Source organism: Larus michahellis, chromosome 23, assembly GCF_964199755.1.
Source record: "Larus michahellis chromosome 23, bLarMic1.1, whole genome shotgun sequence".
NCBI lineage: Eukaryota > Metazoa > Chordata > Aves > Charadriiformes > Laridae > Larus > Larus michahellis.
Window position 1 is genome coordinate 4,139,161 of NC_133918.1, and position 13,082 is coordinate 4,152,242.

At 53.6% G+C, this 13,082-nt stretch overlaps 1 protein-coding gene across 4 annotated transcripts; it reads left to right on the plus strand.

Moving 5' to 3' along the window:
- Window positions 1-3,911: 3,911 nt before the first annotated feature.
- On the plus strand, window positions 3,912-9,869 carry FAM174C (family with sequence similarity 174 member C). 4 transcript variants are annotated; one of them, XR_012584456.1, is made up of 5 exons: window positions 3,912-4,519; window positions 5,062-5,178; window positions 5,774-6,799; window positions 7,589-7,757; window positions 9,593-9,869. XR_012584456.1 is itself a non-coding variant. In XM_074565535.1 (2 exons), the coding sequence occupies exons 1-2, from the start codon at window positions 4,032-4,034 to the stop codon at window positions 5,180-5,182; spliced, it is 654 nt and encodes a 217-aa protein (XP_074421636.1). In that variant the 5' UTR covers window positions 3,912-4,031. The 4 variants fall into 4 exon arrangements, 1 of the variants encoding a protein (XP_074421636.1); XR_012584454.1 differs by having other exon boundaries at window positions 3,914-4,519; window positions 5,017-5,178; XR_012584455.1 differs by having other exon boundaries at window positions 3,914-4,519; window positions 5,017-5,178; window positions 5,774-6,305.
- Window positions 9,870-13,082: the final 3,213 nt, after the last annotated feature.

Below are 13,082 nucleotides of genomic sequence, written 5' to 3' on the forward strand. Positions count from 1 at the left end.
TCTCTGTAGTACTTTTGTGGGGAAACGTAAGAATATTAGGCTGCGGCCGTGGCATACAGTGGAAATGTCGTTGCCTGGTGTGGAGCCCGGTAGAAGTATGAAATGAGCCAAGGCTGTTGTGGGTGGGAGGTGGACAGGGAGGAACCTGTCTCCCCGAGCAAGTACTCCATGGCATCACTGGAACCTTCAGTGAAGTGGCCTAATTACATTAAATTTGTACATCTGCCAGACTTCAGTAGAGAAGCAGCTACATCTGAGGGTTCTGTCAGGTGAGCAATGGCACAAACACGGAGTCGGTGTCTGTGCAGGACAGAAGCTGCTGCTGCTGCCAGCTGAAATGGTAACACGCACAACAGTCTTAATTCGCTGAAGCTTTTTTTTGAGCTTGGATAATGAATGATTTTCTTCTGTACGCATTAAGAGTCATTAAAATTGTTTTGCTGATGAGGGGTGGTGTTTCTGCCCCTCACGGGAGTTCCCAGAGTTTGAATGCCTCGCAGCGTTCAGGTGGGAGGTGGGATTCGGCTGTCTGCGGCTGGCCATCTCTCTGTGGTCAAGCACTTGGCACGAGATAAATCTGCGGCAGGTTTCCCATCTCTGAAGTCGGAGGCAAAATTTACAGGTTAGGTTTTAGCATCGCTTGTGTTAAAAAGTAATTTTATCGAAGTCTGAAAAGTAATGATTTAGGTATTGGCAAATTAATCTTTTTTTATGTCCTGGAATTTTCTAGCAGAGAAAGTCTCTTTAGTGTATTGTAGTGTGTTAGGTGTATATTAGTGTATCTCCAAGCACTGTTGGGTGCTTGGAGAGAAGTGGGACCGGTACCGAAGCTGGGCTGGGCAGCTTTTGAGTACAAAATCTTGAGCGCAAAATGAGTTTTTTCCATCAGAAACTCCGGGTGGACGGTGGGAGCAGACGGGCTTTTAAAACAGGCCAGCGGGACGGTAACTGGTGTCGCCAGCCTGGCTGGTGCTGGGAAGTGCCCTGCTGGGACGGTGCCCACTGCGAGCTGCCAGGGGGAGAGTTAGTGAGGAAGTGCAGCACTAACAGCTGGCTGTTATTTATTTTTTTTTCTAAACTCAAATATTTGCCTGTGACTCCAGAGGAGCTGCGCGCTCAGAACAAATCTTGCTGCGTGTGCGCGGGAGGTTCGGCCCAGGATGAAAGGCGAACGAGGCACCTTTGTGGGGCAGAATGGCTAATAAAAGCCTTAGTGCCATCTTCCCTAATTGGCAGACGTCGCCTTTTATTCGCAATGTCTGTTGTATTCTGCAGAGGCTGTTCTGTGCCGCTCGGGTTGTGTTGTTTAATTAAGGTTCTTTATTGTTGCGGTGGTAACTGCTGTAATTTTGGTTGCCGGGCCTCGCGTCCAAACAAACACTGAACTTGGGGCTCCTGCACCTGACCTCGGGACTGCGGTGCTCGGGGGTGAAGATGGGGCTTTACGTGTTCTGTGGAAGTTACTAAGGCACAGAGCAAGAGAACTCAACTCTCCTTGCAGGAAGCTTGCACTCTGGGACTGATAAAATATTTAATTTCTTCTGGTCTGTTCACCTTTACCTGCTCTCCAGTAATCTCCGAAGTTACGGGGAGGGTTTTCAGCCTGTTTGTTGGAGTATGCCGTAGAGATCGAGCTTCGGTGTTTTCTCCTGCCCGGTTTTAAGTCCCATCTTCAAAACGGACCATCAAAAAGTTAAAATTAGCCAAACTGCCCTTTTCTTCCTCTTCTGTATGCGTAGAATAATTTGTCCTGAATTTTTTATTCACTTGCTGCCTGGTCCCTGTCTTGTAATGGAGTCCGAGGAGTGCTGGCTGCTGAATTCCTCCACCTCCTCGCCTCCATCCCTTACATGCCGTGGATTGTAAGAATTCTCCGAAATAGTGGTGGTGGGTGTTTTGTGATGCATCACGCTAACTCAAACCGCCCTTAAACGTCTTTTTGCCCTTCAGGCTGTCATCTTTACACCCTTGTCTTGCCATGCTGCTCTGTAGAGTTGGAAGCACCTTCCATTACTTCGTTCCCGACGCTCCGAGCGGCGGCTGGTGCATTTTGGGGCTCCAAAAGGAGCCCTGCCTTCCTGAGACCTGCCGTACCGGGCTCCAACTGTGAACCCATGCTCATGAAAAATGAGGTCTTGTTCTCCATTAAATGCTGGAAATGCAGCAGCTCAGTAACAAGGAGGATTTATTCTGCCAGGGAGGCCGACAGCTGTGAGTGTATTTTTGGCAGCTTTGAAGAGAATGGGGCAGGAGACAGCAATGTGATATGTGAAAGCAGAGAGAGGGTTTCTGATGGTCTCTGCTACTCTCCTTTCTGGGTTAAGAGAACACAGCTGATTGCTTTATCCTGCTTTTTTTCTCCCTTTACTTCCTCTGTCTTTTGGTTATGCTACACCCAGCATGACGGACAGTTTTTTAAGAGCAGCATATGATGCAAAAAAAAAAAAAAAAATCTGCTCGCGCAGCCCAAAAATTGCCTTTGAAGAAATTAATGCGGGTATCGTGCCCGGTTAACAATTCCTGCTGCAGTGTGTTTGAAGGGCAGAACTGCCGGCGTGTCCTCCGCGCCGCAGAGCCGGTGGGTGAGGAAGACTGCGGTGGTTTCCCGACCTGCCGAGGCGCAGCTGCCGCTCCTGCTGTCGAACCGGCTCTCCCAAGCCGATGGGCGTGCCAGGGGAGGCCAGGCGCCTAGCCAGCAGAAATGAGCTAAATTAATGGGTAAAGCTTTAAAAACTCATGCTCTTAATATGAAATTTCTCTCGCTGAGGGGGTCCCAGGCACAAAGGAATTCAGTCAGGGGGCCAGCGGGGCACTTGCTCCCCAAAAGCCATTGATTTCCCCGTGCAAGAGCCCTGGGGCGTCCGTGCGTGTGGAATGAGAATGATGATCCCAGCTTGCTTCCCGAAACCTACTTTTTCTTTTCTTAACCTTCCCCCCCCCCCCCCAAATTATCTAAGTGAAGGGGTTTAAAAAAAGAAACCAGCTGACACACTTTTGGGGGCTGTATCTAGCAATTCCCTGGTGAGGATTTTTGCATGCTAATGAAGGAGGATATTAAATAAAGGGGCATTAGAGTGTGAGAAACCTTTGCTGATTAAAAAATGCAGTCGGGTGACGTTTAAATGAATTCAAACTGAAAATACTTACACAGCGTTATTTGAAAGACCTTCCCAAACAGGATGCCTAGATGCTTAAACGCAGGCAGGAATAATTAATAGGTGCAAAAAAGAAAAAATAATAGAGGCCTAGTTTGAGGGGCTGTTATTTTGGCATCGCTAATTACAGCAGTGATTTAATGATTTGTTGCCGGGGTGGGTTGAGGGAATAGCTTACCTGTGGGGGCTGGATGTAAAATGCCGTCATATTCTTGGGAAGGTGCTTGCGTGCTGTGGGCCTGATGTGATATTTGCTGGGGGGTGATGTATTTCCAGCCAAAATGCCCTTTTTCTTCAAGTCCAGGCAGCTCCAGCCCCTTCCTGGAGAGAAAAGCTCATGGTGGGGAGCAGAGCTGTGCTCCAGGGCGGCCGACAGACTTGGGTCCTTCCTGAGCTCCTGTGGAGAAAGAAGGCGGTTGTCAGAAATACTCAAAATGCTCGTTTTTCAAGCAGTGGTCACCCCTGGCCGGGAAATTGCCATCGTGGCAGAGGAATGGTGATCCTGAGGGTGAAAATGGTGGCCCTGAGGGCGTGAGTCTTGCTGTGAGGGGGGATGGCGGCCCCGAGGGAGAAATGGTAGCCCTGAGGGAGAAAGGGTGGCCCTGAGGAGGGGAATGATGACCCTGAGGGGAAAATGGTGGCCCTGCAGGAGTGAGTCTTGCTGCGAGGGGGAGATGGCAGGCCTGAGTGAGGGAATCTTTGTTGTGAGGGAGAAATGGTGGCCCTGAGGGAAAAAGGATAGCCCTGAGGAGGTTATGGCAGCTGCGAGGGGGGTAATGACGACCCTGAGGAGAAAATGGCAGCCCTGAGGGAGAGAGTCTTGCTGTGAGGGGGGGACGACGGCCCTGAGCGGCAAATGGTGGCCTTGAGGGAGAAATGGCGACGCCGAGGCGGTTGTGGCAGCTGTTGTTGAGGGCGAATGGCGGCTCTGAGGGAGAACGGGCGTTGCGAGGGGGAACGGCGGGCTCTGCGCGTCCTGGGCCGGCCCGGAACGGCGCTGCCCCGGAACGCGCCGTGCGGCTCCGGCGGGCCCGGTCGGGGCCTGCGCTGCGCCGCACCGTCCCGCCACCGCCTCGCCGAGGCTCCGCTCCGCCCGGCCCGGCCATGGTGCGGCCGGAGCCCCTCTGCCTCCTCCTTCTCCTCCTGCACGCCGGCCGGGCCGCCTCCCCGGCTCCTTCGGCCACCCCGATCCCGCTCAACGGCACGGAGGCGGCGCGGGCGGCGGGGAACGGGACGCGGCCGGGCCCGACGCCGGGGTCGGTGCTGCCGGCGGGGTCGGGGCTGCCGGTGCTGAAGCGGGCGGTGTATGTGCTGAGCGCTCTCTCCGCCCTTGCCGTGCTCTATTTCCTCCTGAGGGCGTTCCGGTGAGTGCGGGCCGGCCCGGTACCCTTCACCGGCCCGGTGACACCGGCCTGGTCGTCCCCCCCCCCGGCCCAGTGATACCAGTCCCGCCCCCCCCCTCCCATCCCCCGGCCCGGTGACACCCTACCCGGTACCCCATCCCCGGCCCGGTGACATCCGGCCTGGCCCCCCGCCCCGGTCCAGTTCCCCCGCCCTGCCCCGGCCCGGTGACACCCGGCCCGGTCCCCCCACCCTGGCCCAGGGCCGTGCCCCTCCTTGCCCCGGTCTCCCCTGGACCCTGGGGTTGTACCCCGTTATCCCGGGATCTCCCCTCCCTCCCTTTGCCAGGCATTTCCCTGTGCATCCAGCATGTATAAATTCACACCACTGTTAATTACCAAAGGTAATGAGCAACGATAAAACTGCTGGTGCCTCTGTTTTTGCCCTTTTTGGCTGATAAAGGCCCCCGCAGACCCGTGCTGTGGCAGCAAACTCACCCTGCGCTCTCTCTGTCCCTCAGCCTCAGGTCGGAGGGACCCCGAAATGAGCCCAAAACTCGTTCCAGGTTGAAGAAGCCTCAGCGGAAGAAGTACGGCCTTCTGTCGAATTACGACGAGAACATAGAGATGGCCTCGTTCGACAGCGACGAGGACACGGTGTTCGAAACGAAAAATCTGAGGCGGTGAGCGGGTTTTTTGTATGTTTCTCTTTCCCTCGCGAGGGGCTACGAGGCCTTTTCTAAAGGCGTGTGAGCTTTGGCACGGATCCTATAAACAGATCTGCATAAATTAAACTTCGGTGTGTGGTCTCTGCGTGTTGGCACATAGACTTTATCTCGCCTTTCTTCATTTTCTGACCGAGCGCACTGGGAAGGACGCACCGTACGCCTGTTCGCTTTGTGCCTTGTGTTTCGCAGGCCCGTGGGAGGGAGAGCCAGCGCTCCTGCCCAGCCTGAGCCTCCCTGTGTGAGGTGGGAAAACAAAAACTCCTGGTTTTAGTCTCAGTTTAGGAATTGCTCCCAAGTCACATGGCAGCTAAAACTCGCAGATGTCCCATTGGGATATCCGTTCCTGCTTTCGCAGCGATGGGCTTTCAGCCCGTGGATCGCGCAAGCTGGATTTCTCTGGAGGATGTTGTTCTAAAGCCGAGGAGGAATGGAAGCTCGGCGTAGCTCGCTGCCTGGCCTCTCAGCTCCCCCAGCTGTTGTGAGGTCGGTAGTGATCTGTCACCTTGAATGTGCTCACGCTGACGCTGGGTGTCTTTTTTTTTTTTTCCAGATGATTTGGGACCAGTGCCACGAACTGCGCAGACTGACCAAGGGGGCGCAAGTCCAGTGGAATCACCTTACCAGTGCTCAAGTTTTATTTTTTTATAATTGCTTATAATGACTGTTAATTAACAGTACGAACCCTTCCATAGCTGGGGCAGGGGAAAGGGGACCAAACCTGTTTTCTTCACACGTGTTTTTGGGGAAAGGTGGAGCTGCGAGCTAAATGATTGGGTGCTGTTAATGACGCGGAGGGGTGCTGAGGAAAACGTAACTCCCAGATGAACGCTCAGCTTTTGAAATCTTACCGCTCTGGCCTCAGGTGCTGCGGCTGTGTCTGCTGGCCTGTCAGCATTTTATAGGTGTTCATATCCCTCTCCCTGCTCACCGTGGCAGTCAGCTGAAATGTCAGACGAGAGGATTCCGTTTGCGGGCTGATCCTCTTTCCTTCATGCACTATCAGGTTAATTCTTTGGGAAGCGTCTCTGTAATCAACGCTGATCTGGTGGGAGCTGGGAGAGCTCTTGTCTCTTATGCCAGTGGTGAGTTTTATAGTGTGTTGGTTCAGAGAGAGAATAGCTTTGGGAATGAGTTAAATGCATCAGTTTTCTTGTAGTTGCGGGGTTAGCGGTTACACGTCACAATACAGGTCATTATAGGGGTTTACAGCAAAGACACATTTACAAATGAAAGGTGCCTCTTAGCCCAAAGGAGCATTTCTCCAGAAGAGCAATCGGTTGTGTAGTCTGTGGGGCTGCCAGTGTTCAGCTGCTCTGCCCAGCTCCTGTGGCGTGTTCGCCAGAGAAGTGTGTTGCTTCTTCTGAGCTTCTGCATTTGGAGCTGCTGGTTCTGTCTGAGATCAGCCGAGGAGGAGCCAGAGCGCTGCCGTTTGAGTCGGGGAACCTCAGCTGCTGGTGTGATGATGGCCGATCTCCGAGCACCTGAAGACTGGAAGAGGAGGACCCAAAGCCCTGTGAACTGCGATTCTTAAACATTCTTAGACATCCCTGGCTCCGAAATAATCTCTTTGTGAAGGGTACTGGAGTTTCACTCCATTTGCTGGTACTCGGGCTGTGCCCCACTGTCAGCCCAGCAAACTGGGGTGTTTCTGGGCAGTCCATTGTGTTGGTATTTGGGTTCTTTTTGTGTGGGACCAAATGCGAATGTGTTAGAAGATCATTGTTAGGTGGATCTGCTGCTAAAATGGTGAAAACTGCTTGCAAAGTGCTCCTGTTTATGGCACCTTTTAGCCTTGAAGGGAAGACCCTTCCTTGAAAACTATGGGCAGAGCAGAGCTGCGTCCTTCAGCCCCACTTCCCCCCAAAACTGGTAGTGCCTTTGTTAGGAGAACCCAAGGGAGTTCCCCTGCGGGCCAGGGCGTTCCCTGCTTGACCTTACCTTGAAGATGAAGATTGAGAATGTCTTTAGAGTAACGGCTCCTTTCTCCTGGTTAGCAAATCCCCCGTAGATAAGGGGACAAAACTGACACTTCACGAAAAGAGCAGGGCAGAAGGGATGGCCTTATCAAACAGCAGGGATGGAGGGTTTTGCTGCAAGTCACTGGGGAGCTGGGGGGGGGTCTCGCCGCTGCCCTGAGATCCCTCCCTTGAGGGAGAGGTGTCATCCTGGTGCTCACCCATGCCAGGGGGTGAGGTTTCCTGGAGAAACGTCACCCCAGGCGCTGGCAGCTCTGTCTTGCACATGTGCAAAAGATTTTTTAAAGATATAATATATATATATATTTTTAGTAATGCTGTCATGTGAACGCAGCACTTTGGATGTGCCCTAATTTCATATCATTTGTATCCTTTCATGCTTCTTTTAGGTACTTTCTGCTTGTTTAGCTGATGCAGAGATGAAAGCCTTCGCTGCGTTCCTCTGTGAGAACAGCGGTAATGGCTAAATCTGGCCGTTGCTGCCCCTCGGGTGATCAGAGCTGTGGGTTGTTTGATTCCTGGCAGTGTTATCTTCCTTGATCCTGCACCGTCTGGCAGGTGTGTGCAGACACTGATCACAGAATCACAGAATGGTAGGGTTGGAAGGGACCTCTGGAGATCAGCTAGATGATGATCATGGAGATCTGCCTATTATCTGGTAACTTTCTCTGGCACTTCAACCCCCTCTGCAGAGTCGTTCCTTGCTTTGTGCCGAAGCCGGGCGAGCCTGGCTGTAGTTCAGTCCACCGACCTGCCCCGGCACGACACGTTCGTCAGCCTTTCTTTATCTGAGGCGATTAACTCCATCGTTCTTCAGGCTCTGCTCTTCCTTGGACTGATGGGTTTTGCAATTTTGAAGTTTCCTTCACCTTGCAGGAGTGGATGATTTTTTTTTGTTTTTTTTTTTTTTTTAATGTTAAGAGTTGAATGATTTGGATCAAAGAGAAGGGGACCTCAAGCCGGAGGTCCTGCCACGAAAATAGTTTTGATAGAGTTTGATTTTTGCTGGACCAGGTATTTGGAATTTGAGCAGGGAAAGATGTGGAGGGATGCAGGCAGAACGCATAACGAGGTCCCCATTCTGGTGCTGTGTAGGCAAATGATAACGAAGTTGAAGGCCCCGAGGGTGTGCCAGCCCGCTCTCTACGCACCACGTACATGTTTCCAGAGCCCTTCTGCTGGCCGTCTTTAAAGGGGGGTGGGTTTCATCACGCGGAGAATAAAAACATGATTGCGGGGCTGTAGCGTAGCGTTGTTGTCGCTTTTATTCTGATCCTGTTTCGGCTGGAGAGAGGTTTGAGCTGTAATCAGTGACCCTGGGTGGCTCGTTCCATTTTCCCCTGGAGCGTCTTGTATCTCGGAAGCAGCCGGTGGTCTGGGTTTGCGCTTCACGGGCCAAGACTTTACATTCCGTCTCCGTTCTCAATCATGGTTAAAGGCGTCTTCTGAGAGGAGAAAACAAAGGTGCTGATTACAGACTCCTTCAAGGACAAATCTGTTGCTCAGCACAGCTGTTACTGAGCTCCGTTTCTCCTGGAAGAATAAATTGAAGCTATCGCAGGGGCTTCTGCTCGCAGCGGAGGGACGGTGAGCCCATGGGCAGTCAGCGCCAGGCTTTCGAGTGAGGGGGAGATCTTGCTAATAATAGTGGCTTTTAAAGCCTTGCATTTTGTTTCCATAATAAGAGAGAAGTTCAGTAGTTACCCGAGTCATAGTTTTAGTTACTTTATGTGTATTTGATACCCATGTTGATAACCTCTCTGCAACGGTTAGAACTCCTAGCAGTTTTTCAGGATAGATTTAAATATGCAGATGCAAACAGACGCCCGTGTGCTCTGAGCCAGCTCTGGCTGCATCGGTGCCGGGCTGTGTACGAGTACGTGCCGCTGCTCGGAGGAACGTGTGTCTGTCCCTGGGCAGGCTGGTGCCTCACCGGCTGCTGCTGCACTTTTCTTTCTCCCAGAGGGAATCGGGGTGTTGGTGGGAGCCTCTGTGGCCACCAGCTGCCCTCCACTGTTGGCCTCTGCAGGGCTCCTGACGCCCCTCGCCAAAAAGCTGTCGGAGCCGGTGAGGACCGAGAGCGGAGCGTGCGGTTCCCTGCGATGCTGCGCAGTCACAGGCCCGTGTGTGCGTGTGTCACGAGCGGCTGCTCCTCCAGAGTTCGCTTGAAACAATCACTGTTGTTTAAGCCAAAGCCTAATTTCAAAAGTTTACGTAATTGCCTCTCTGATCTTCTTGGAGGGCTGCATCGAATCCTCCGCTGTTGATATTGAACTGCTAGGCAAATCGACGGGACCGTTCCGCTGAGGTCGACTGAGATCGACTGAGAGCGATGTGAGCAGCAGCTCTCTATTGTTAATAACGTGCTTCTGCTTTGTTTCGTTTGTACACAGGGCCGGAATGGGATCTGCGGCGTTAAAGTGCTGGGAGAGGGACCTGTGGTCTGAGCAGATTGCCAAGAAGTCAATAAACCAGCACTCGAGTGCATTGTGTTGTCTGTGCTCTCAGAAATGGAGGAGCTCCTCTTTCACCCTCCTGCTTGAATTGTTGATTTATCTTTAAACGGCAACCAGTCCTGTATTGATTGATTGTTTTACTTTCACTTACAGCGTGTCCCCCCCACCGCCTCCGTTGTATCTCCAGACAAATGAAATAAAGCATTCCGTTTCACCCCGTTCCTCCGTGGCAGCATGCTCGGCCGTCGGCGCTCGGGGTTGTTTTCGGGGCCGCCTCGCGTTGCTGCTGAGCCAAGGGGATGGTGCTTTTGTGGATCCTTTCTCTGCTCGGCTGCCCTCGCCGAGCATCACCCTGCTCTTACACCGTCAGCCCTTCCTGGCTGTTAGACCCACATTTCTCTCTTGTTGCCTGCCGCTCGCCTTCGCCCTTCATCTCGGGGTTTGTTTCAATTTTCTGAAGTCTCCTCCCTTTCCTTTCTCCCCATTCTCACATTAATCCCTGCTCTTGTACAGGAGGACTAAGTAAAATCCCTGCAAGGGCCATCCCAGCCTCTCCGCAACAGAAGAACCAAGTGACGTTTCGCTTTTTGGGAGTCGGGAAGGAGAGGCTGTGCCCTGGCTGGGGACGTCCTGGCTCCTCAGCACAGAGAATTAAAAGCCCGAATGGAATTAAGGGCGTTCCCTGGTATTAACATCTGCTTCTCGTCCGTCTTCCAGATGTGCAGACGAGTGGCGCTGAGGAGACAAGAAGCCAAATTCCCCGTGTCCCGCTCTGCCGCCCCGCTCTCCGGCCGTGTCCCCGTGTCCTGCGCGCAGGAGGCAGGTGGCTGCAGGCTCGTCCTGGAGCGTGGCACAGCCAAGAAAGAGGCTTTCCTTTGCTCCGTGTTTTAACCTTCTTACTGGTAGGGGCTTCTGTTGTGCTGTGCGGAGGGCAGCGGGTGTCGGGGCCGGGCAGGAGAGGGGCCGGTGCGCGGGCGAACCCTGTAGATGGCACTCACAGACCGAACATGCCGCTGACGGGGGCACTGCCAGCACCTGGCGAAGCTGAAAATAAATCCTGATGCTTGAAAAAGGGCAGCTCTTCCCTCCAGCAGCTCTGGGAGTGCGATGGCGGCGCCCTCTCGGGGGCTGTGTCCCCCCTGGCCTCGGAGAGCAGCAGGGTTTGGGGTGGCTCTTGGGGAGCTCTTGTGTTTCTCCCAGCTGCGGTGGTGCTGCTGCCCCCGGGCTTTACCTCCGTGGGCTTACCCCAGCCCTGTCAGTACTTGTTTGCAAAGGCTTTTTGCCATTCTGGGGCAGACAAAAGTTTTCAGATCCCCTAATTTGATGGAATTAAGCTGTATCTCCCCGCTCGGAAGGCTTGTCTGTGCAGAGCGCGGCGTTGGCTCGGGCTGGGCCAGGGCTTGGCACGAGCCCCAGCGGGACCCAGCCTGGCCCAGCCTGGCCCGGGGTTTGCTCCCTTCTCCTCCGAGCCGTGTTTCCCGGTCCGTGTGCGGCACAGACATGTGAAAACCCAGCCCTACCGCAGCAGCACCCTTGGGCGCGCACCTGGTTTCCCCTGGGGAGCGAGCCGTGCAAAATTAACTGCAGCAGGGCTTAACGAAGGAATGGAGGGTGTTCACCATGGCAGCGATGCGGGCTCGGCATCGCGCTTTCGAGCCCTGGTCTGTGCGAGAGGCTGGGATGGGATTCAAACCAAGTGCTGCTTCTTTTTCAGGCTGAGGGGGCTGAAAATTAGCCCCAATTAGCACTAACGGCCATGGCCTGTGCATGCTGATCAGCGGCAGATGCGTTGTTCTCCAAACCATTTCCCTGGCCCTGTTCTCTCTCTGCTCCGAGCCCGAGCTCTCACTTCTGCCGAGGTCTCCAGCTGGGGACGGCGCTGGCTGGGATTCCAGTCACAAACGCAAGCTGGCGGCATGGATCTGCTCTGAATTTATTTTAAACTCCAGTTAAAGTGCTCTCTCGATGCTTTGGATGCAAATTTCCTGCCTTGAAATGGGAACTGCGGGCCGTTGGCTGAGCCCTGGGAAGCTCTTTTGATTTCACCAGCCTGTTTGCTGCCGCAGCGTTGTCACCTCGCCGCCGTGCTCCGCGGAGTGCAAAATAACCTCTGCCGCAGGGTGCCGGGGGAGGAACCACCTCTTCTGCGGGCACAGAAAAGCACTTCTCTGCCACTCCGTAGCCAGACCTGTTTTTTAATGAGGGTTCATGTATAAACTTGGGGGTTTTTTTGGGGGGTGGTGTGTGTGTGTGTAGACAACAGTCTGTGTGTGAGTTTTCTGGTCACTGTGTGGAAGAAGAGATGCTCTGAGTCCCTTTGGTCACCCGGGGAGGTGAAAAGAGAGAAGCGTAGCATTTTGCTATGGGTAAAGGATGTTTCATTCATGGATTTGAGTTCTTCCTCAAGGAGGGAGATTCCTCTAGTACCGTAAAAAAGCTCGGCTCTTAGTAGGTGGCCGTATCTGTGCGGGCAGATCTCCATTCCCTGGGTCGGGGACCTTCCAGCGCTCCGTCTCCGTGATGTCCCCGCGGATGCCCCGGCCTCTCGGTCCCCTCCTGTGGAAGGGGTTATTCTGCTTCTTGCCGTTCACCTGGCTTCACGTGGGTCACCGCGCTTTAGTCGTCACCTTTGTAAGATAAGGAGAGGTGAGGACCGTCCTTCCCGGCTGGCAAACGGGGCCGGGAGCCACCGTCGGGGCTGGGACCCGCCGCCGTGGTGCTGAGCAGCGAGGGGCGGCCCCCGAGGGGGAAGGAGATGAGCGTGGTGGTGGTAAGAGATGGCAAGCGTTTTGTTCGATTCGTTGCTCATACGCTCACTGAGCGGCTCTGGGGACGTCGGGGGTGACCGCGGCTCTGGGACGTGGAATTTCCACGCGCGCAGGGTTTTAGCTGCGCTTCTGATTTTGCTTCCCGTCTTTCCAAAGGTGCCATCAGGGTCCCTCCGAGCCCGGGGGCTCTTCGCAGGGAGCGTCCGGGGCGGTTTTCCTCCCCAGATGCTGCAAACAAGATGGTAGACTTAATCCCGCGGTGCTCTGTGGGTACCGGCGCCGCACTGAAATCGCGGCTCCGTGTTTGTTGTGGAATACGGGCTGCACATTGGGAAAGTAGCTGGAAATATTTGAAAACCCGCTGTAGAGTCTCCTCTGATGTCTTTTCTGTTCCGCTCAACAAAGCTCCTCTACACAACTAGCAGGATTCTTCTGTATAAAAAATTAGCTTTACTTAGTTGGCTTTTTGTCTAAATCCTTCTTCTGATCTTGATTTTTTATTTTTTTTTTTTCCCTTCCATGATGGAAAGGTGAATGGAAGTGGCACTTCAGCCACAAAAGCCCTTCCTTTAGAAACGTCGGTTGTTTTTTGTTTTAAAGAATTTTAAAGGGGGCTTTGCAGGGGAGAGTGGAGGAGCGTTTTCTTTTTAAGTTACACT